General features: G+C 41.1%; 3 protein-coding genes across 21 annotated transcripts in view; 1 reads left to right on the top strand and 2 right to left on the bottom strand.

Annotated features, from left to right (window-relative positions):
* The window catches only part of cacna2d3 (calcium channel, voltage dependent, alpha2/delta subunit 3), a 28,123-nt gene extending 15,984 nt beyond the window's left edge, over positions 1-12,139 (bottom strand). For 2 of the 3 annotated variants that reach the window (XR_015088131.1, XM_086040800.1), the window contains exons 1-7: positions 11,890-12,139; positions 10,481-10,562; positions 8,509-8,733; positions 7,160-7,276; positions 4,623-4,682; positions 988-1,150; positions 435-566 (exon numbers count right to left, since the gene is read on the bottom strand). Coding sequence is in view for 2 of the 3 variants with exons in the window: in XM_086040800.1 (XP_085896926.1) it covers positions 435-566; positions 988-1,150; positions 4,623-4,682; positions 7,160-7,276; positions 8,509-8,733; positions 10,481-10,562; positions 11,890-12,005 (895 nt within the window). In the remaining variant the exon portion in view is untranslated. Of the gene's footprint in view, positions 1-434; positions 567-987; positions 1,151-4,622; positions 4,683-7,159; positions 7,277-8,508; positions 8,734-9,447; positions 9,522-10,480; positions 10,563-11,889 lie in introns of those variants that run through there. The other variant, XM_086040801.1, reaches the window with a different exon arrangement.
* On the top strand, positions 11,889-18,164 carry LOC147142141 (parapinopsin-like). 2 transcript variants are annotated; one of them, XM_086040803.1, is made up of 5 exons: positions 11,889-12,034; positions 15,775-15,934; positions 16,001-16,329; positions 17,267-17,509; positions 18,017-18,164. In XM_086040803.1, the coding sequence occupies exons 1-5, from the start codon at positions 11,984-11,986 to the stop codon at positions 18,125-18,127; spliced, it is 894 nt and encodes a 297-aa protein (XP_085896929.1). In that variant the 5' UTR covers positions 11,889-11,983; the 3' UTR covers positions 18,128-18,164. The 2 variants fall into 2 exon arrangements, with proteins under 2 accessions (XP_085896929.1, XP_085896928.1); XM_086040802.1 differs by lacking the exon at positions 11,889-12,034 and having other exon boundaries at positions 15,262-15,934.
* A 141-nt stretch (positions 18,165-18,305) lies between these two features.
* Positions 18,306-23,767, bottom strand: part of cacna1da (calcium channel, voltage-dependent, L type, alpha 1D subunit, a) — a 72,646-nt gene continuing 67,184 nt past the window's right edge. For 11 of the 16 annotated variants that reach the window (XM_086041805.1, XM_086041798.1, XM_086041795.1 and 8 more), the window contains 4 exons: positions 23,516-23,664; positions 22,946-23,052; positions 22,236-22,553; positions 18,306-21,211 (listed from right to left, as the gene is read on the bottom strand). In XM_086041805.1, coding sequence (XP_085897931.1) covers positions 20,906-21,211; positions 22,236-22,553; positions 22,946-23,052; positions 23,516-23,664 — 880 coding nt within the window. In that variant the 3' untranslated portion in view covers positions 18,306-20,905. The remainder of the gene's footprint in view (positions 21,212-22,235; positions 22,554-22,945; positions 23,053-23,515; positions 23,665-23,767) is intronic. The other 5 variants (XM_086041804.1, XM_086041797.1, XM_086041800.1 and 2 more) reach the window with 1 other exon arrangement.

Here is a 23,767-nt window from a genome sequence, read left to right on the forward strand (position 1 = left end):
AAGTATTGTACTAAAAAGTATCGGTATGCACGTAACCTAGCATGATCATTTTTTTGGATACTGAAATACAACTATATTCTTCTATTAAACATACAAAGCCATTGTCTGTATGACTTTGTCTGTACTGTTCTGTGAACCAACTACACGTTTCACACCACTGAGGTCTGATAACTTGGATCTGGCAGCCCACCGCCTCTCGGTGTGCCTGCAGACCCTGAATGGCAAATGATAATTAATTACACTCAGTATGCGCACACCCTCTCTGATGGTGTGTAAAATTACAACATTAGCCAAATTACCCTTTTAGCCATTTGATGTCATTTATTCTGATGCTTCTCTTACACGGGAGGCTGATGGCTCCCTCGAGACCCTTCCACACCAAACAAAACACACACACACGCACACACACACACACAGAAACGCAAACCACTCACCAGGGTACTGCCTGAAGAAACCCTTTGCGCTACCAAAGTACTGCCAGATGAGAGTGGGATCCCTTTCAAAATTGTCCACAAACACTTTGTTCAGGGCTTCGGACCAGTAGACCCCGTTCACTATGTCCGGATCTGAAGAGATGAAGTATGTGACCGGGGGCACAAAGAAGTGAGGAAAAAGAGTCATGTAAATGAAATGGTAATGAAACTAATCATCCTGCTCACAGAATCAAGTGCGCGCTTGACCTTTGTCCTTTATTGACCCCCCAAGAGGACACACAATGCCTTTGACTAAATCATGGCCTCCCCTCCTCCTGTGGACAAGCTGGCAGCAGCCTCCCTTTTGTGCAGTGAATACAAGACTTATGAGGAGTTCATTACAGCTAAACAAAAGCAGCTCAGGAGTTACGCTTCTCTTTATGCCCGCGACTTGGTATTGATCCCCCTGTCGTCAGCCCGAGATAGCCTCGGCCATTTTTCACATTAACCACTTATTTCCTCCCCTTATTTCATCAGCTCGAGGTAAAACACCCACAGCTTCCTTTTGGCTCACCTTTATTATACATGTTGGTGGGCACTTGCACTACGCTGAGACTGAGGTTGACTGACAGATTGTTGAAGTGGTCATTTGGCTCCAGGAGGAACTCCCCTCCCAGCTCCACGTTGTTGCCCTCGGCGTCCACTTCGTTAATCAACACAGCATTGAAGTACTCGTACTGAAGACAAGTTTGCAAACACCACTTCATCACATCTTGTTCATCTAAAGTATTCTGACATCACGTCACATTTCAAGGTTTTACAAAATTGACATAAAGCACTTTGGTGTTAGACGTTAAATAAAAAAAAAAGGCCGGAATTAAAAGTTACATTTTCAGGGATCTCTGAAGTGACGACAGCCGAATCAAATGTCTGCTTGGACACACCTTGATGCATGTATCAGTATGCTTGTGGGAGGAAGGGAATTCCTTTTGCAGTGGCTAAGAAATCTAATTCTAGTCCTAACATGGCGCTGTCATCGAAATATGACAACCAGTGAAAGGTCTTGCTTCCCTAAACGGAAACATTTAGTCAGTCCTGTCCTTCGGTGGCTGCTACTTCAGAAGAAAGACTACCTCTTCCCGCCTGAGTGGCCTCTTTGTGGCCTCCTGCACTGATTGTGGATGGAGGGAAGGGAGGAAAAGATGGCTGATGGAGTCTACACTTGGGAGGGGTTATGGTGTGTGTGTGGGGGGGGGGGGTGTTGTATGTGGGCGTCACCATCAAGCAGCTCGTGACAGCTCATACCACGCCTGAGCGACTCTCTGACGAGCTGCGGTGGGGATGGAGGGAGGGAGCTTTCTGCAGAGGAATAGTGCATCCTCAGCAGAGCTGCTGTATAGAGGCCCGTTAAGCGTGAGGGTTATTACTGTATAGCGGGCCATGGGACACTGCCGCTATGCTACGCTGACTTTTACACCGCTGCAGTCAGCTGCAGGCCTCACTGCAGAGAGCCGCTCTCCAGCACAGCGCGTCGTTTGGCCTTGCTGCGTAAGTCTGGTTACACACCAGGTTTTGAGTCTTCTCTCCACAGAGACATTCACATCCAGTCATAATTTCACATTATATTTTACAGTGGTGTATTATTGCATGACAAATGATTTGCGTTTCAATACCAGGAAAATAGGCATGAAAGGTTCAACATTCAAAAACATGAAACATTCATTTTTAAAATATGATTTAAAACAACGGCCACATTATTAAAACTACTCTACTGAGATGTTTGGTTATAAAAATGAACACTTTTGCGTGTGTGTTATGTATGTTACACACTTCTAAAACTAAGAAAATGTGCTAAATTACCTTTAATTATATATAAGTCATTATTATTATTACTGATATTCATCTATGTGAAGACAGATCATGTAATGAGTATTTACCATAATTAGTTAATGATTTATGTAGAAAACAGACAAATCAAATAACAGTATAATAATAAATCAACGAAATCAACATACTATAGTTAGCTTGTCTAATTTGCATAATTGGCTAAGTCATTGTTGCTGTAAATTACTGTCACAATATCAATAACAAATACCAATGTGCTTACTAAAAATTGTCTTTTTTTATGTCCGTGTAGGTTCTCAGTCATACTTGTCATGGTAAAACTGCAAAGGTTGAATTAAGGCAACCGAACTTTTCTCACATAGGAGAGGACTTTTCTCAATTGAATAATTTTCATATGTATTTTACACAAACATAAAAAATGACAATTATGCTATTGGGATTACGGTTATGCAACACTTCAACATATATCTGCAAGCGTTTACATTTTCAATTGATCATTCAATTCTACGAAATTCCTAGAAAATCCTAATGTCCCATCCATTTTTGGCTATTTATACAGTCTTTGGGGGCCATCACGGTCGCCGCGGGCACCATGTTGGTGACCCATGTTCTGACATGCATTATTATGTATCATTATGTGAGCCTGGTTAAATCATGAGGTTTTTTTGTCATGAAGTGGAAGGCAAAAATGACGTTAATAAACCTACTGAAGCAGCACTGACAACAAACGATAAGAGACAATAGCCCTGATGTGTGCTCCCTTGAACTGCTGAATCCTCTTGGGGTCAATGCAAAAATCTCCAGCGTCCTGACTTGCCGCATGTGAGATAAGAAGCCCCCCTTATCGCACCGCGGTCAGTGCAACGGGCCGTGAGAAATGTGCAGTGTCAGAGAAGGCGAGGGTGTCTAAATGATGCCACAAGGAGCAATGTCATGACATCACATCATTAATGCACATTGATATTGCATTGTTATTATTTTTTATGTCCTATAAAATGAAGTAGACTATCATTCACATGCTTTGCACCTTCATAAGTTGTGTCTCGTACAATATTTTCAATTCCCACAGCCACTAAAAATGAACACAAACTATTTACAAAACGCAATGAGAATATAAACATGATAGGAAGACTGTATAACACACTTGCACAAATTAATGAGATCAATACAAAAGCTGCATCAGGAATTCCGACTTTACAAAGAAAATAATGTTTGATTCATTTAACAATAACATATCATAGTATTGTGCTTATATTTTGCGCTAGCGTTGAGCTTCACTCCACTGCGTTCTGACAGTTGAATCCAATCATTTGAACTCACTTGTAGTTTTCAGCAGCGCAGCACTGCAGCCACATTTAATAAAATATTGTGAATCAATTGATTAATTAATACTTCATTACCGCGTCAACTAATGTTGAGCATTATAAAGGCAGAGTTGTTTATGTCTATCATACGGTGGTTGGATCTCATTGGATTGTGTAGATGTACCAAATGTTTTAACATATGAGTTTAGAATTGTTAGGTGGATAATTCATTGTCAATTGAAAAATGTTCCCCACACTCCGGCCATATAAAAAGCACTTACGCTGTGGCGATATTTAATTCAATGAGGGAGGTGTGAATGTGAGAGCTGCTTGTCTTGTTCTGGCTGTGAGCAAAGCACAGAAGCAGGAAGGAACGAGGCAACTGAAACGTATTCAAATGTTGTAAACGGTTCTATTAACTTTAAAGTACTGCGGTTATTTCAGTGTTTTGTTGCTCGAGTGGGTTTCCAATCTGGAGGCATGTACGTGAAACAACGTTCTCCGAAAAAAAGAGTTTCATTTATCTTTGTCCTTTGGACAGAGAGAAAGCGATGGGGAGGGGGAGAGAGAAAGCGAGAGAGAGAGGCAGGGGGTCTAATAAACGACAAAAATACTGCATTCCCTCTGCAGAGACTAAAGAAGCTCAATGCAGCTTGAAATTCCGCAACGGGAGCCACGATAATGTCCCGGATACAATCAGCTGTTTAAATCCAAAATAAAGAAAAAAATGGCAAAGTGTCGGATTCTGCCCACTAACTGGCAATCTGAATCCTCGTCATCTTTAGATCCTCTATAGGCATGAAACTTTCTCTTCCTTGAATCCGTAAGTGATGAGTTGCGACATCATGGAGCTGCAGCCTTCAACAAGCATGTATTATGTATCAAAGCTGTCATCCAAGGACATCGCCAGCTCAATTAAACGACTTATAGCGTCTATTACCTTGTCACCTCACCTTCTCTAATCCACCTCATGGCCACATGATTAGTCTCAGTAACTCAATGCTAATGATTCCGTCTCTTTTGTTTTATTGGTTTCCATTTTGTGTGGAAAAAGACTCACCTGCAAGTCTGGATTATCTTTGTGTTGATGATGTGCCTCTTCTGCAGCCTCCACCAGCCTCTGCGCAGAAATGTACAACTTGTGTGAAGACGAGAAATTAAAATATTTCAGAAAGTGTGCCTGATGGCTGAATTTTTGGGTGATGTATAACTGCTGGCTAATATAATTGTAGGATCAAATATTATAGCAATATCAAGATGCCTTGCAAAATATGAGCTGCATATGAAATGAAATGCAAGCAATCTGATAGGAAGTGGCTGTGATCTTCCGGAAATACAATGACATCATTGCCACATCAGCGCTTTCGTGTCCATGATCACTTTTGAGTCCAGTGGTGAGAAACTGATGTTGAGATGTTGGTGCATGCTGTGATTATGATTATAAATAAAGTTCTCAGTATCACAGAGTTTTTACCTGCGCATTATCATAGTCCCGTTGTCCCGCTGGCATGAATATTTTAAGACTAGACTTGTATGGAACAGCCAAAACTAGCGAGTCTAACGACCATTCTCGACCACAACCATCACCCTTTTCGTACTGTCAGACCTGCACGGATGTATGAAGCTGTGTTGCCTTGTTAGCTTTACATTTTGCTGCTTTACAGTGCTATAATCCAGGACCAGCAGCAAAGCGGAGTGTTGAAAGTCCTTTTTGATTGGCAGATGTGATTAGCGATTAGTCGATATTAAGATTTAAACATCGCTGCGGCGTAGTTAAGTCGACTCATCGACTATTCACTTGAACCCTTTATAAAAATGATATTTTACACAAAAAATATTCATCAATCATTGATTGTTAATTTTGCCCGCAGCAAATGCCCATGCTTAAGATCCTCATAAATATTGCAGAAGCACAATAACAGTTCTGTTATTAAATTGGTTTCTTCTGAAGGGCCGGAGGGTTTCCCCAGAGTTGGTGTTTGCACTTCACTTTGCCACTCTGGTGTCCGGTAATATATGGGTACCAATTTCCCAAACAGTTTATCCCTTGGTGCGAAAAGTGGCCCACAGCAGTGGAGAAGCTCTGGGCGGTGATTGATGGGGGGAGTTGGGCGCAGGATTTCACGCAGCGCACCGAGCAGCAGTCACCTCGATAACAACTCCCCTCCACAAATGTGCTTGGCTCTGTGTTTTCAGGAAAATGCAGCGAGCGGGTAATTAACATCCATCACATGTGTCAAAATAACTGCCACATTAACACAAGCGAGGCTTGCTGCACGCTTTCAATTGACCTCATTGAGAAATTCTACATGTCAGTGGTTGGTGGAAAGGATACAAAATTATAAACGATCCATTTTACAGGACTTTAACAATTCTCATTACCTCTCCGTTTAGTATCCATTTCTTCAGGATTACCAAAATGTTGCTTGGATTCAATTGCGTTTTTTTGAAATACCTCCCATATGTTGAAACATCCCAGGCACTCATGTTCACCAAATTAAGCCACCTGCTCGGAGTGTAATTTACAGGAGGAATTGTGGCACAGGGAGCACAAGATAAACGTTATCATGTCCCGGCAGCCTCTTTGGAAGCGTCTGTGCAGCGTTCGGAGACAGGCTGCTGCAGCTCAGGTCTCTGATAACGCGAACACTGAATATCAATCTACGTTTGCAATTTTGAAAACACTCATCATGTCGTGAAATAAGTGATAGCCCTGCATTTCCTCAAACAACGTCCAGAGGAGGGTTTTTATTTTACACAACTGTAGACAGGAGCAGGTGGCTACAGTATTTTAGAGGCTTGTGGAAAGGTGGAGCGAGACATGCCGAGAACTGTTCATTCTGTCTACAATAGGAAGATTTAGCTCTCCAATGTAATAAGCAATTCGATTGAGGCAGTTTTATAAAGTGCAAGCGTTACATTGATTTAGTCTGTTTGGCTGTAGGACCATGCTGATCAGTAGTTTCTTTTGTCCAATGTTTCATTGAGTGATTTGCCCCAATTTTGTGATTTCCAGCCTTTATTGAGGCAAGATATCCATTTTACATAAGAAAAATCTCCAAGTAAAAGAAGTAACAGGGCTGAAATAATGATTAATCTTGTCTCACCTTTCTCACAAATTACAGTGTGACATAAAGCCTGTTTGGTTTTACATCATTCTGTTGTATGCATGGCAACAGGTGGATGGATACACAGGTTTATTGCAACTTCTCCCAACTAAAAGAAGAGCATTTCATTGCCCTACCTGTCACTATATATCGTCAGCATAGATAGCCGAATCAAGATATATTTATACTGATTAAATTAATAATTTTCAAACAAATGAAATAAAATTGGAAAATTTCCTGAGGCACCCAATTGGCACCCTGCTTGGGAATCAATGGGAAGGAAATAAAAGCAACAAAAGTGCTGTTTTAGAAATATCAAGGCTTACGACAGAGAAGGGATTTAAAGACGCTGCCCTTGTGATACCTCCTATTATTTTTTTCCTGAGGGAAAAAAGGGGTGGTCAATTTGCAGAGAGGCGTTTATCTGTTCAAGTGTTTGACGCATGTAAAGAAACAAACTTTTGTGTTTTCCTGGAATAACTCTACTCACCCTGGTGGCTTCTGCCTTTTTGCGGAACATTTCCTCCATTTTCACCGCCAGGTTTTTCACCAACTTCACACCATCGATTTCTTCCACTCTGACTGATTTTTCCGGTGGTTTGTACTTCTGAAAACAAACATGTAGCAGCAGAAGCAATTGTTAAAGCTCTCTTCGGGGCCACTCTAATCCAGATGTTTAAACTAGTTAAACAGACGACCAATTAGGCCAATCAAGAACAACAAAAAAACCACAATATGAATAATATTTATATTTCCACAGCATATCATAGCGTTTCAGTGTCACAGCTGCATCCTGGGAACTTCTTAAGCAAGGATCAAAGGCCTCCACATGCTGCTTGACAAGATGCAGGAAGCCAGTTTCAGATGAACGGCTGATAAGATCCAGAGTGCGACACAAGATGATTGATGGTCTTTATCTGTTTGCAGTCATTGGCTTCACACGCTGCTTCCTTCTGTCTGATTGGATGGAGACAGCCAAGTTGGGTGGCCGGGGAGGGGCGGGGCTGCGCCCAAAAGGCTACGCATGGTAAGAGTGTAATTGAAATGAGTCAGGGCAGAGGAGAAAGATAATAACGTGTCAAGCCTGGCTGATTCTGGGTAATGAACTACAGCCCAAATAATGCTGATTCCGCCAGATGCACTGGACCTCCCGTGATACAGAACGCTCTCCATAGCTTAGAGGAATACAACATTACATAATCCCTCACCTGACAGGCACATACACACACCAAACACACACCTCCAATAACGCTATCAAAAGATAAACACAGCCGCAGCTGCTTGTAGCTCATTCAAACACACTGCGGATTACTCGCACACAAAAACACACACACTAGTACATGAGGCGACAAATTACCTACTGAAAGGAGGAGTACGGGCTCTCAGTGGAGCAGAACAGTTCATTTCACGCCTGTCCTCCTCGCCTCAGCAGCCAAAGCACCCCACCGCCCCGTACACACAACCATGCCTCCTCCCATCCTCAAGAGAGAGATTAAGCGCCATCCATCAACAATCAGCACTGATCATGATTATTGATCAAAACAATGGCAAATGCAGAAGTGAACCCCAGCGGCACTGTGTTCCCCCATTTTCTGAGATCTTAGTGAAAGCGCGCACTTCACCACAGAAGCATCTAATGACCAGCGCCTAATGACCCTTTCACTTTCCTCACAGCTTGCTGCTTTGTGCTGACTGGCTCCAGACACGCCTCCATGAGCAGGAGCGCAGGCAAAGTGCTTACATCCACACAAAAGAAGGGAAAAATATGCAGGGCATAACGCTATAAGATCATCAAATATGATTTAAAATGCATATTTGTTTGCTTAAATGTCTCCTCACCTCAGGGCAAGGTGGTCCCTGGTTTTGAGCCTGGAGTCGTTTTCGAAACGCTGTTTGTATGCTTTCACCATATCTACGTGGATTCACTCTGGTTGTTCCGCCTTCCTCCCACACTCCGGGACATGCAGTGGAGATTCGAGAATTAATCCTGCCTTTCGCCGTGGAAGAAGTGGCCTCCGAGCTGGAGTTGCTCCCGGGACGTGGTACTGTGATGGCCCATAGTTCCTAAAAGAATGAGTTAGAAAGCAAAGCAGAGTAAGGATATTAGAATTTATGGACAGACCAAAAGTAGAAAAAAAAAGGACATCATGACGCTTTGGGCAATTATACTAACTATATTCTCAAATCAGAATGGATCTCTATTAAGTTATATTGTTCCTCTCGTATGAAAGCCGCATAAAATATCAGACACATTTCAACGGTGTGTAGCTGAATGAAGCACAGTCAGCCTATAACAACAAAATTGTAGTATTACATATCTTTTGGAAAATTTGTTTTCACCGTCTTCAGCTAATTTAAGACGAGTGATTCAATGAAGTAAATGTTACATTCGTATCTTTCACAGCGGAGTAAGGTACACTATTGCACACTAATGGTCTTTTGGAACAGAATGGCAAAATTATTTACAATTTTCATAAACCTATTGTAACCACTATTTAACCTGCAGCACACAGCTGGACAACAAACGCAGAGTTGGATGATTTGCTTTCACATTTAACCTTTCCACTTTATACAATTAAAAACGAACTTTACTAAGTTAGCCCCATTGGCTAGCAACTACTAAAAAGCGATATGCTAGCTCAGAAAAGTAGCATCAGCCTAGACAACAAGAATGCGTGAGAAAAGCATTTTTGAAGAAGAAATTATACAAAGTGAAAAGCGTGTTTTAAATAAAATATAAAATAGCATTTACTGTAACATTTTATGTCATGAAATTACCTCTCAATCATAATTCAAACGAACTACGTCATCGTAAAGCGAGCGCTGAAAAGGGGGGCCGCGGGAAAAGCAAACTTGCAGTGCGTTGTGGGACTTGTAGTATCAATGCGTGTTTACGCTCATGGCCAGCTAGTTCTAGTAGACATTATTTTAAAACTGCACTACAGAATTTCAGTAAGAATATTCTGTGTTTAAATAGTGTATTTGTATAATGTATTTAAATTTTATTAAAAAAAATAAAATTAAATAAAACTCTATTAACAAAAAAAGAACTAAATGCTTGGCACACTGAATAAAAAGTCCTATGAATTTACTTAATGCGAATATGTACATCGAGTACCCATGATTAAAATGTGATAAATGCATGGTTAAAATACTGTGTCACAAATACTGGAAGGATATTCGACCCAATTAAGACTCCCTGGAATGCCTGCCTAAACAAATGTATTTTAAGTGTGGCCATGTGAGCTTGCATTCACTTACTTTTTCAACATGTAATTATTTCAGAATTTATACTAGCCTCGCCAACATATTTCACCTCAAGATGTCAGGCCCAAATCTAGACTGACATTCATCACAAGTTCCCTAGTGCTCACAAGTGGTCGAAAGTCGTCATTACATCGACCGCATGCATGGGCGTTTGTTGAATGGTTGCTAATTTCCTTTTATATACCCTCCACCTTGCACATTATCAGTCTCAACCCCACACTTGTTCAATCTGCCTCTCTGTTACATCCATTTCCAAGAGGTTGAGGCTCTTGACTCCCGGGAGTTCATGGGAGGGATGAGGACAGGAGGGACGTGAAATCAGGGCCGTGGTTAATGGGCCATATCAAGAGCACGGAACCCACGCGCGCAAACACGCACGCACACACAAGCCCACACACACGCACGCACACGCGCGCATACGCAGACACGCGCATTAAGAATATCAGGAAGCATCAGAGATGGAAATCAGCATGACAGTGTTCAACTGTGCCATGCATGATCAGCAGACAAAGAAGAGCAATCCATTGAAAAGTCATATAAATACCTTTTGCAGCAGCTGGGATCCAGAATATTTGGCAGAAATTGATTTAATCTCTCCACCAAAAGCTGAGGCCCACAGTTTTACACTGACAGAAAGAAGACAAAACGTAAGCAAAATAAGGTATGAAAACATCTGCCAAAACTTTAGGGCAAATAAACAGAAAATTATATTTATAATGGACATTTCATGCCAATTCAAATTAATAAATAAACAAATAAAACGTGCCCCTCTCTACCTGCAAATACTGCCCGTTTCACCAGCAAATACTCCCCCTCCCACAACAACTAAACTCATGATAGCGCATGCTCCGACCTTCAACCCGCTTGACACATACAGCTTGTATGATGCTAAATGTATATATATATATATATATATATATATATATATATATATATATATATATATATATATATATATATATATATATATATATATATATATATATATATATATATATATATATATATATATATACACATATGCTGCTGTGCGAACTTTTACTTTTGATAAATTGCTGCCATTTGGAATAAAAAAATTACAATCACGATTGCAGTCAATGATTCATGTAAGAATCTGCATCAAAAATAAAATGAAATATCGAACAAATGCTATAATGTTATTAATATAACAACTATACGTATACAGACACCACTGTTTCGAAAAAAACATGTATCATTTAACTTCAGTGTATATTTACGATTATCATTATTATTATTATTATTATAATTATTATTATCATCATCATCATCATTTCTATATTTACTTGTTGGTGCGTCAGTTGGAAAGTCTACAAGAAAACTGCATGTTATTTTTCTTCAACTCACACCATAACGTTTTTTCTATGATTTTAGCAGTGATTTTAAATCATTAAGATCATCTGCATGACTTTCTCGGATTCATACAATTTAAAAAAAAATCCCTCCTGGATATAGAAACAAAAAACGTCAAAACGAAATTCTTAAATATTTCAACTGCTTGGCAACAATTGCTTTTGATGGGGGGAAACTGCATTCATTAATTTCCGTTTTTATTAATTAATTTGTTTGCTGTCTGTAATTTAAAGCGAGGAAACAAAACAATAATGATTCTAAATATTTTTATTGGGGGTGGCGAGCAACGTAAATAAAAGCGTAACCATTTTCCCCATGGTGAGATTCCCTTCATGGATGCATTCTTTCATTTATTGTGGCACTTCAATATTCTTCGACATTAACAGAAACTGCTGAATAAACAATTTCCTCAACAACATTTCTGTTTCATTATTTGTTCCACCAACAAATGCGGCCTGTCCGCGCTGTGAAAATACTATTAAACGTCACGTGACCAGATGTATGCGGAAAATCCCTTCACAGTCCGAATGTATTTTTTTCTCCTGAAGTAAACATCTCCCGCCAAAATCGCTTGTCACTCACACTGACAGAGGGATCCCCTGCTGGGACGCCGCCACCTCCAGTAGTAGCACGCTGAAGCCCGCCAGCATGCACAGCGGCAGGCTGACGATGCTGCATGTGCGCTGAAGAAGCATCATGTTCGGCCCCAAAAGTGATCCCGGAACCGGTGAGCCGTCTGCTCCTGCAACCCAGTGAGCCGTCTTCTTCCCTTTTCTTCTTCTTCCTGGGCTGCCGTTATCCTTCTGTGACAGCAGATCTCCTCCTCCCTGCCATTTCCCTTCATGGAGGAAAGAGAGCGAGAGAACGAGAGAGCGAGAGAGCGAGAGAGAGAGAGAGAGAGAGAGAGAGAGACAGAGAGAGAGAGAGAGAGAGCGAGAGAGAGCGAGATTTTTACACTGAAAGACTTATTGCCAACTGGTGTTTTGCATATTTTATGTATTATTTTAATTATTGTTATTATAATTATTATGAAGGCGGCACATTAGTACACCCGCCTCAGTTCTGAGCGTCAGGGTTCGTATCCTGGCTTGGGTTTTGTGTGTAATTGGTATGTTCTCCCCGTGCTTGCTTCCCCCCCCCCCCCCCCCCCAACACTCCCACATTCACACATCCAAAACACATACATGTTAGAATCAATGAAGACTACATCAGTGGTTCTCAAACTTTTTTTATTTTTAAACAAAAGTACCAGCAAAAAGTTATACGTGGCTTCCCAAGTGCCAGCTTAATTACCAACATTAAGATAGCATATAATACGTGTGAGTGTCCTTCAAAAAAAGAAAAAAAAAGTTTTGCTCCTAAAAATATCTTATTTTAATCCACCCTGCTTAAAGATGTAAAATAAAAAATAAAAAAGTACAGTATATACAAGGTAAATAAAATTACACCTCAAACAAGTTTAAAAACAAACTGCTCTTAAATATTAAATGCAAGTATTTCTAACATAAAAGTTAAATATTTGTACCCAACTATAGACAGTTATTCTTTTGCATCTACAGTAGCACTAGAGCAGGAGTCACTAACCTATTTGAAACCGAGAACTCCTTACTTATAGCTACTGATTAATGTGAAGGGCAAACAAGTTTGATACACACTTCACAAATTCACTCAAATGACCCTTAATATTTTTATTATTGTTTGCTCTTGTCAATAATTAATGCTAATCATTTATGTTCCGACAGTGATGGTATGAATGATTACTCTCAATAATTGGGAAATTGGTGACCCCTGCACTACAAGGAGCCCATCTACCACTTGTGGTATTTCTACCACACCTTGAGACTCACTGCTCTAGATTGTCCAAAGTTGTGAGTGGGAGTGCTTGTGCAAAACTGACAACTGACAATCAACATTTGGGAGAAATATTAAATCCTTGAATTTCTTATTCAGATAAACCGAATTGTTATATGGCAAAAAAAAAATGAGCAAGGTGCCTCATATACTGTACAAGCCACTGTGCAATAGGGAAAACGCCTTAAGCTTAAGACTTGATTGGAGTTTTATGTAAGATAGAGGATCCGAGAGGATGATTATGCTAAATATCATGCAAGATAAAATCAAAATGCGTGCAAAACCCATTTAGGCATCGCGCAGTTAAAGCGCGGGGGCCATCTGACTTTTATGCAGCAAGCGTGGGATTGATTCCCACTCAATGGGCTATTCACAATCACTCACTAAAGGCTCTAGTCTGCCTTTGGAACGTATTTGAAGGTTCATGCTGACATGTTCTTCGAAGAGGAATACAAAAATGGAAGGTATTTGCTTGTTTGGTTTAATCTTTCAATGACTATTTTGTTTAATATATTATTAATTAAAAATACTTTCCCAGACGATACATATTGGGTTATTTTTGACCCATCAGATTTAAGGGTGTAGGATTAAGCACAAATTGTGACCCTGAATTGAAATCTAGTGATTGAAAGATGGACGCTTAAAGCTGTTATTGTTTATTGATTCCTCTTGCTTTGAAAATCACTGATTGAAAAGTGTCCTATTATCATGAAACGCTATGGGAGAATTGGAGCTGGATCGCTCAGATTTAAGTGCAGCGTCATGAAGATTTCTCAAGGAAGATTCATAGCATAACATGACGACAATGAGGTTGCAGTTTGTTAAACGTTCTCGTAGAACATCCCCCCCCCCAAAAAAAAAATCCACTGAAGTTCGTTATACATTTCCTCACGCACTCCAGGAATGAGCCATTTATGCACATTTGCATATTCCCAAGCATGAATAATGCCCAATTTTTTGGCACCTGACCAGTGACCCCAACCACCAGCGGCACCACCACCACAAGCAGCCGTGTTTCAACCTGAAGCTTTTATTAGTTTGGTAATTGCGTCGTACATCAAAGTTGTGAGGAGCCCCGAACTGTCTGGAATGTGGCGATAAGGCGCTTGGATCGTTGTGACCTCACAATGCTGACTGCTCCGATGCTTTAATTAAGTGTCCAATAAAGCAGTTCTGTGCCATGAAACTGAAGGAAGTCCTTAACTCAGACCTGCCTAAGTGTCCTTGAGCAAGTCCTTTTTCAGATTTACAATCCATTGTAGCAGCTCAAACAAAAAGTGACACAACACGGCAATTTGTTGGAACGGTGCTGCAAATAAAACCGGTTTGATTAAATTGATGCTACATCTCATTAAGTCCTGAATAAAGTGCTACCTAGATGATTTATATGTGTAAACAACTGTGAATGTTACGACGAATATGGTTAATCAGAATCAACACTGCACATCACTGGGACGTGAACTCTCAACCCAAACAGTTGTAATCTCCGTCTTGACTTGATAGGACATAAACCTCTTAGTAGGTCAAACATGGGGCACCGCTGGTCGTGCTAAATCCTTGAGGTCTAATTTAACCTCACCCTTTCTTTCACGATGCCGACTGGAGGGAGGACTGGCTGACTCCAAAATAAAGTGCGTCTTCTGAGCAAAAAAAAACAACAAACACTTTCTTAAGGCCGTTTATGTCTGGAGGAAATCAAGGCCTGGATGGTGTTGAATTTCTTGAATTTAAATGAAAAGGAAACAGAAGTGAGGGTGTTTAGTTCCAGTGGCCTTTGTACATCACACCCTGTTGACCTGGGCCCCCTGGTGTCTAATCTAAAGCCACTAGTGAGATGATTTTTTTTTTTTCTCCTTTCTGAACAGCTTTAGAACCAGTAATCCATGTCTTTATTTTCTCGGCTGGATTACCGTAACAGACTTTATTTTGGAGTAAACCAGTCCTCAAAGTGTCTCCAGTTGGTCCAAAATGCTGCCCCTCACCTCCTAACTGGTCCTTGATTTGTACATACAGCACTTTGTTTCAGCTGCAGTTGTTCTTAAAGTGCTCTATACATAAAATTGAGTTGAGTTGAGTTCACTTCCGGGTAAAAATTTGAGATACGGGCGCTGTATGCTGGTGGTCAAGTCAATTCAAGTCACGTAACAACAAGTGTTGTTGCTAAAAGAGCACTTTCAACATCAATTATTGTTGTATTTGAAGCGCTGTGGTCTTTTCACACCTGCTTCGTGTGACTCGCCATGAGTGGTTATCCAATGTGAGTGCTCAATCAAGCAAAAGGTGAGGGTTCACGGATGATCATTTGGGAGGTGGGGGGATTAATCCTTGTTAAATCCAGCCCCCGAGGATTTACTCTGACTCAAGGCATGTAATCTTATCTAGCTTTCTCAAACTCTCAGATAGTGAACATCGAGCGGCGAGGAGACCGTTGGAAGCTCTGCATCCATGCGCCACTCGTTTTTTACCCCCAATTCCTCCCTCTACATGGGCCCGCACGGGGAGCCCCCGCTGTCACGCACAGGCTTCGTCCTGCTCTCCGTGGTGATGGCCCTTTTCACCGGGCCGGCCATCGTTCTCAACGCTACAGTGATCATTGTGTCCCTTATGCACAAGCAGCTGAGGCAACCGCTCAACTACGCTCTGGTGAACATGGCTGCGGCGGACCTGGGCACAGCCATGACCGGGGGGGTTCTGTCTGTTGTCAACAACGCCCAGGGGTACTTCTCTCTGGGAAGAACAGGCTGCGTGATGGAGGGCTTTGCAGTGTCCTTGTTTGGTGAGTGAACACAGTAACTTGAGCGTCTTTTGAAACGCTGCAAGTTATCACGTCTTACTTTTCCAGGCATCGCATCATTGTGCACGGTCGCCCTGATCGCCGTGGAGAGGATGTTTGTCATATGTAAACCTTTGGGGCATATGACCTTCCAAAAGAAGCACGCAAGTGGGGGCATCGCCTTGTCCTGGCTGTGGTCCCTAACGTGGAATATGCCCCCGCTTTTGGGCTGGGGCAGATACGAGCTGGAGGGCGTCGGGACGTCCTGCGCGCCGGACTGGCACAGTCGAGAACCTCGCCACGTGTCCTACATCCTGGTTTATTTCGCCGTGTGCTTTGCGCTTCCTTTCGCCATCATCTTGATATCCTACACTAAATTAATGTGGACGTTGCATCAGGTGGGCTTTGACACTACTAGGCGTGGTAATGCCCAAAATGACATGCCTAATATTGGGTACAATGTCGTAGAAGTGCACTGCATCATGCTGAGAGCTAATACTTTGGCTCTTGTAGCTACAGTAAATAAGGACACAAAAAATACTTGTACTTTTGAGAGGTCCACATTCTTTGATGTGGGGTCTGCTGCATTGATATCTATTTGAAGATTTACATTACAAGCAGGCCTACTAGTAACAAGAACTAAACGTTTTGGGAACTTTAAGTGGAAGTGTGACTTTTGGGACAAATTATTAGTGGCCAAAAGGAAACCCATGGTACACTGCATATTTGCAGACTCACTTAATAGCAGATTTTTTTCTGAAACCCCCAGTAATTCGCTAAAAACGTACCTCTTCTTTGCTATTTTTGTACTCAGGCCAAGGAAATAAAAGTATTAATTTAGTTTCAATGAACTATGTTGAAGTGAGTTGAGGTGTTTCATTTGGACACAAATAATTAATTGCCACTATTTTGTGGCATCTATAGGCAATTAAAACATTGTTGCTGGGGATAGAGGCCAAGACCGCTGCAGATGGTGAAAATGTAGGGTTCACTGTATTTTCAAGAGGTCTAGAAACGTTTGAAGTGGGTCCTGCAATTCTGAAAACAGTATATACAGCATACAGTCTCTGATTTAAAACATTTACATGCAGAAACTACAAGTAATAAGAAGTTAGAGACTAAAGATCTGTTTCAAACATCTAATGAAAAAAAGGGTACCCAACATTGTGACTAAATTGCTCAATATTACTATTAAAGCCTACTCTAGAAGTTTTTTTCACTAGTTGCAAACATACTGCAATTGTATATTTTTTCTTAATAAGTCAAGTAAGAAACAGTATGAAGTACAAACATTGACTTAATATTTCTAATCCCCCCCCCCCGTACCTACATCAGGTATCAAAGCTGGCCTGCGTGGAAGGCGGTGCAGTGGCTAAAGCGGAGCTGAGAGTGGCGTCCATGGTCATCACCATGGTCCTGACCTTCTTGATAAGCTGGATGCCTTATGCTGGCCTGTCCATGATGGTGGCCTACAACCCGGACGTGGAGATTAACCCGCTGGTGGCAACAGTGCCCGTCTACTTGGCCAAGAGCAGTACAGTGTACAATCCCATCATCTACATCTACTGCAACACACAGGTGATGAAAACATGGACTGTACAATTGGTTCACATAATAGGTTATGCTTGGAACAGATGGAAAAGGAAAACTCATTATCTACTCTATTCTGCCACCTAGTGGTAAGTGAATGACAAGCACAAAACCTTGTGTAGTATCGCCAAATAAATACTTACTAAAGTATTAAACTACTTAATAAAATATAGATAAATACACTTGTGGAGTGAGCTCAAAATTTCAAGGCAACAAACTTGGATTAAATTTGAAGTTGCGCAATTTAATATATTTGATAATGGTCCCTTGTGTTGTCCCCCAACTTAACAGATATAAGAACAAGTCAGTCAAATTGTTTTCTCAAAAAACATTGTTGCCATGAACGTGAATAATTTAGATTTTACAATTGTTGTAACTTACTGTTTTAGCCCCCACAAAATCACGAGTTCAGTTTTTTGGTTTTTTTTGCAGTGTATAAACATGCGAATCATTCACATAAATGTAATTCTTATGACACTTTCTTGTTGGCTTTAGTTCCGTAAGTATGCAGTGCCTTTCCTTCTGTGTGGCAAGGAGCCGAACGATGAGGCGTCAGAGGTCGCCACCATGGTGGAGATGACATCCAACAAAGTGTCACCAGCCTGAAACCTTTAAATGCTAACAACAATCATACAAGCATTTGCCTGATATCAATACCTCTATAATTGTGTCAAACGTGAAGCATGTATAAAAAGGTTTCTACAATTGTGTGCACTGTTTCGTACTTATGGTGAAGTCAAGCATTTTTTTTTTGCCATATCTTAAATACCAAGAAAAAAAGAACCGTAATTCAGCATAAATTTATTCAATGATGCTCAATAGAAAATAACAACAGAATTGATTTAAATAAGGACAAAGCCCAAATCAAATGAAAAAAAAAGAAAAAAAAATGCGTTATTACGAAAACCAATATGTTATATATTAAAGCAGTTGCTACTAAGAGATTGATGCTAACCCAAAAGAAACATTTAAGAGCAAATATCAAGACTTTCAAGTAGAGAACATTACCATGGGTCTTTCCCAATAATTTATACATATTTTACATCTTCTATTTGAATACATCTTTAAGAACATTAATAAAAGTAATTATATATATAACCATGTGAAGAAAAGTGATAGAAACAGCACGTTTCTCTGTAAACTGGTGTTTTATCCATTTTCTTGTTTTCCCAGCAGAGCAACGACACACCTTGAAAATATTCTTTTGATTCTCTTTCATTCCCAGCATTGTAAGATGAGGTGCGAATGACAAATATAGATTCCACTAAACCATACACACAGTCACAAAAAAGTACAAAATTGTCTCACCTTATTAATACACAAATCAGTTTAGAAAAAGGAGAAACAGAAGCACAATACACTTACTTGTGCAAAGACAAACAGCTATGTGCTAATATTTAAGACTCAACCAAGTTACTATTTACTCTTTTTTTCAGGAATCCCTGACTTGAGGTAAAAGTAAGTTCTTTTCATCTTTAGATTAACTCGACGCTTAAAAGTGTTTACAAAATAATGCATATTTTCAGTTCATCAATTGCTACGAATAGTACAATGTGCCAGTTATGTGCATTCCTTTTGTCATCTGCAAAAGGACTAGAACACGTCTTCTTTTAATTTTTTTTTTTTTTTAACGCACAAACATTTCAAAGAGCCCTTTCAATGTGCACACAAAATGGAAAATCTACATTGTCATGACGGTTAAAGTAGCGTACGGCACGCACACGCCGACGGACCAAACATGTACAACGGATCACACGAACCCTAAATGTTCTTGACGCTTAATTAAACTCTTCGTGGTAAAACCTACTTTAGTTAGCACTGCATCCTGTAATTAAAGTTAGCTTGTGTTCATTGGCCATCCAGTTTCAGCCTCTTGTCACGTTACAAGCACATCCATAGTTAACCCTGTTTTAAGAGTCCTCTGTGGGACACTGTGACACATTGATACATTGAGACGATGATATGTTGTCACCTTTGCCAAACGAGGTATACTTGATGCCAGGTAGGCAGAGAAAGGGGAGGGGGGGGGGGGTCTTTTAGTATTGCTTAGCCTCTCAACAGATCACTTCCGTCGACTTCTGCCACCAAAGTGGATGCGGCCCTCACACACTCAAGATGAGATTTCACAGAAAGCCTTAAAGGACCCATCAATCATTAACAAAACCCCCAGCATCAGCCCTGATAGCTAATCATTTAGACCTCCATTATTTTAGCTCTACCATCCATCTTTTTGTCTTCTTTCAGCAGCAAAAAGGCATTTTAATCGGGAGCAACCCTAATAAGGTTTTGAAGAACAAAGAATAAAGCAGCATCGATTTCATTATAAATAAAGACGCAGAAAATGCATTCATTGCATCTGTTTAGTTTGCCAGCATGGGGGCCGCCATTTAAAAAAGGGCTTTCACTTTAGACCAAACAATGAGTCCCTCACTTTGTGCTAAGAAATCAGAACTGTTTGCTTGACTTGTGCAGTTAATGTTGCTCACGAAAGCACAACCTCTTAAAACTGCGACCAAAGGCAAAATGAAAAAATAAATATCGATAAAATAAAGGCTGTGTATTAGCACAGAACATAAAAGGCAAATCAAATGCAGCAAATGGTACCTAATAAACGGGTGGCTGATTTTATAGCACGTCAGAATGGTCCATATTGCTGATCACTGAAATCATACATAAATTACAAAATATAGAATATCTCTTTACAAAGTGTCCCGTATTTTATAATACAATTTACAGCATCTCAACTAGGAAATATTAACCAGGCTATTCTAGAATTTCAAACAACCTGCCTACTAGTGCATTTATCTCAAATGCTTTTTAGTCGCTTCAAAAGTAACACTGCATATTCTGTTTGTCGCAACTCTGCTGTGTGACTCGGCTGCGGCACTACTACTGTGAGTATCACGGGACAAAGGGATCAAATTAGACTTAAGGAGGGCTCTGGGGGGGCCGGGAGGAGGGTGTTGGGTTGGGGTAGATCTGCCTTTCTATGCTTGCATTGAAAACTTGCATGATATGCCAAACCTTTAATAAAGTGACTGAGGTAATGACATCGTACATCTGATTGTCATCACCCTAACACACCAGCTCGAAAGAGCATGGCACGTCCTTGCCACTTATCCTGGATGGTCTCTGCCCGGACCCCCAGATCAAGCCCTTTGACAGGAAGGTCAGGATGGCCCCTCGGTGCTCCGCAGGGCTCCGTGCTGTGACGTCCTTTGCTGGCAGGGAGAGAAGTTTCCTTTCCAAAAGCTCATGACTTGTGTGTGTCTTTCTTCTCTATGCCTTTCTCTTCAGTGTAAAGGCACTTCTTTTGGTCAGAGCCTATGAATACAATAAGTCTTGTATTTTCACTGATATTAGTCAGCCAACGGTCCTTTTCTGCTATAAAGTTGTGATGCAAATCATCTCGTCGGCCAGGTCCTCTTCATAGGGAGCCCTGGGTTCCGTCTCGGGTTCGTCGTCGCTGTAGCTGCCAACCGGGTCCTGCAGTTCAGAGCCGCCCGCGGTCAGGAGAGGGAACACGTTGACCCCGTTGATCACCGGCGCCATGCCGCCATTCAGCAGGTGGCTGGCCGCGCTCTCCATCTCATCTATCGTCATCTCGCAGGCGTCCGCTATCTCGTGCTTGGTGGCGGCAACAAACTTGGGATCCTTGGCGTACCTCCCGAGGCCCTCGGATATCAAAACCTGCTCGAAAAACAAAGTCAGGACAAAAAGGTCGTTTTGAAAACTGTTACGCATAGTACATATCGCTCTCGTTGGGCCAAAACTTTGTACCTTCAAAATAGTGGCTTTTCAGGAGACCCCAAAAACGGCAAATTTGTTCAACCATTAGCATTGAATCGTGAAAGAAAGAAAGACATTTTCAACACTTTGGTCCAAAATGTGTAAAAATGACACCCATGTGTGTGAACTGACCAATAGTATAGATTTTTGAAAAAATATGAATTTCACCAAAATGTGACTTATGAGGTTTTGGCCCAACACCAGCGATATATTGTTCAAGTTCCTTCCATGTGACCCAGATTGGATATTTCTCTTGTATGGCTGGGCAATATGGCCTTAAAAAAAAAAGAAGAAAAAAAAAAAAAGAAAAATCTGACTTCTGATTTTAAGCCATTTTTTTCTCCAAATGTTGCTTTTTTTGTCTCATTCTCTGCAAAAAAAATTGTACCATACAGTAGATTGATTAAATTGATTAGTTGCCCAGCCATCTAGCAATGTAAGTGCAAAAAACCCCACATGGAATGGGATGTTTTCTGCTCGGCGCCAGGCCTCGATTATGGAAGTACATCTCAATAAACTACAATTTGTAGAAAATCTCATTTATTTTGCTAGCTCAATTCAAAAATGTAAACTCATATTATACAGACTCCTGCCTAATTTCTATATTAAAAATATTGTCATGGTTTCATGGCAATATTTTTTGAGATTGGTGTATTTGGGTTTTTTCGTAAGATATAATCATCAAAATTCTAAACAATTAAAATCATGAAATATTTCACTCTGAGTGGTGAATCTATATCAGTGTTCCCTAATCCTCGTTGACAAGATATATGCAACAAGTGGTGCTGTCTGAAAGGTACCACCCGCCACCGAGTTATGTCAAGGTTACTTTTGAACCAATGGTACCCTACAGTCAGCCCAGGCCAAAACAAAACCATCACAACTGAAATTAACAATAGGCAGGTGTAATTCAACAAAAACGTACCGCTTCAACAAGGCTGGTGGCGCTTCCTCGTTTCTGGTGGTACTGGCTGTGGTACTCGGGCGGCACCTGCAGGTGAATGGGCGAGTACGTCCTCTGCGTGAACTCGGGGTCGTCAGAGTACCAGGAGCTCTTGCGCACCGATACGTGGCTGCTGGCGGTGCTATCCCTGTGTGGGTGGTCGACACGGATGAGGGGGGTGTAGTACGGTGACTGGTCCTTACTGGTCGGGGTGGCGGGGGGTGTGGCCCAGGAGCGGGTGGAGCGTGTTGGGGAGAGGCGGTGGGCTCTGCTGGAATCCAGGCCCGCTACAGCCATGACCTGACAAGTGCGGGCATCGACGGTCAATTGTTACAGCACCACGGTCAACAAAGGCATACTGTGCGTCAGACAGACAGTAAGAACATTTCTCAGAAAGAACCGTAACGATTATGAGGCAAGTTTATTTATGGAGATTTATTCTGTGCGACACGTCTTCTGCTATTTGTTGAAAGACTGAATGATTCTCTTTCTGAAACGTCTTAAGACGCCACGGGTCCTTATCCTGTACACATACATTTTGCAGCTTAATCACTACTCTGTATTAAATATAAAATGCCAAATGAATATTAAAAATAATGATAAACTGCACTGACACCTGCATCGGGTGGGGCACAGCCCTCCCCTGACCTTAATGGGGAATTTGCACTGGAAGGTGAATTTTTTTGGGCTACCTGGTGCTGCATAAGGTGCAGTGGTAGTGCAGTACGTTGATGTGGAAGCTCATCCTGGCTACCCTGCCGGCGCAGACACTCAAAGTTGAAAGACGGCCTCCTGTGACCTGTGCAACGCACGTGGATCAGTAGGTGATCGCATGCAAGCAGTTTAAACAGTGAAAATATTCCGTTTGAAAGCGTGGCTTGTGAAATATTTTGAAGTGCAATGAAATAGATTGATAATATTAAGTAATGTACATGTTAGGATATCTTAGTGACATTCAAGGCAGGAGATAAAAATAAGCGGACATGATGCATCCTCACGATCAAACGGGTCTTAACAATGTCAGATTGGTATTCCTAATTGGGATTGCTAATTTTGCCAAATGCAGTGGTACCTTCAAATACAAGTCTAATTGGTTAATTCAAATGAATGGAAATGCCATTAATCTGTTCCAGCCACCCCCCAAAAACAACAAAAAAATGGTTAGCTGACTTTAAGGCAAAGTTATGCTTTTTTTTCCCCCTCAAGGCACCGGTGTATTAAATATTAAGTGTATGAAGACAATTTATGAAGCTGGTCAATACCATGCAAACCTTCAGGTGTGGCAGGGAGCAAACGTCTTTTTGGTGACCTCCTTGAGTCACGGTAGAGGGGCTGCTCATCGTCGTCATAGTAACTGTCAGGATGATGATAACCTTTGGGTGTCTCATACTCTGTATCACTGTTCTGGTACCTTGCAACAAATTATACATAAAAATAACATCACTTTTGTTACGTTACAGAAGGAACTGAACATTAAGTGCAGCTGATAAGCACAAATATAAAGTATAATAACT

Source organism: Filicampus tigris, chromosome 9 (assembly GCF_054856515.1).
Source record: "Filicampus tigris isolate MCC_2025a chromosome 9, RoL_Ftig_1.0, whole genome shotgun sequence".
NCBI classification, from domain to species: Eukaryota; Metazoa; Chordata; class Actinopteri; order Syngnathiformes; family Syngnathidae; genus Filicampus; species Filicampus tigris.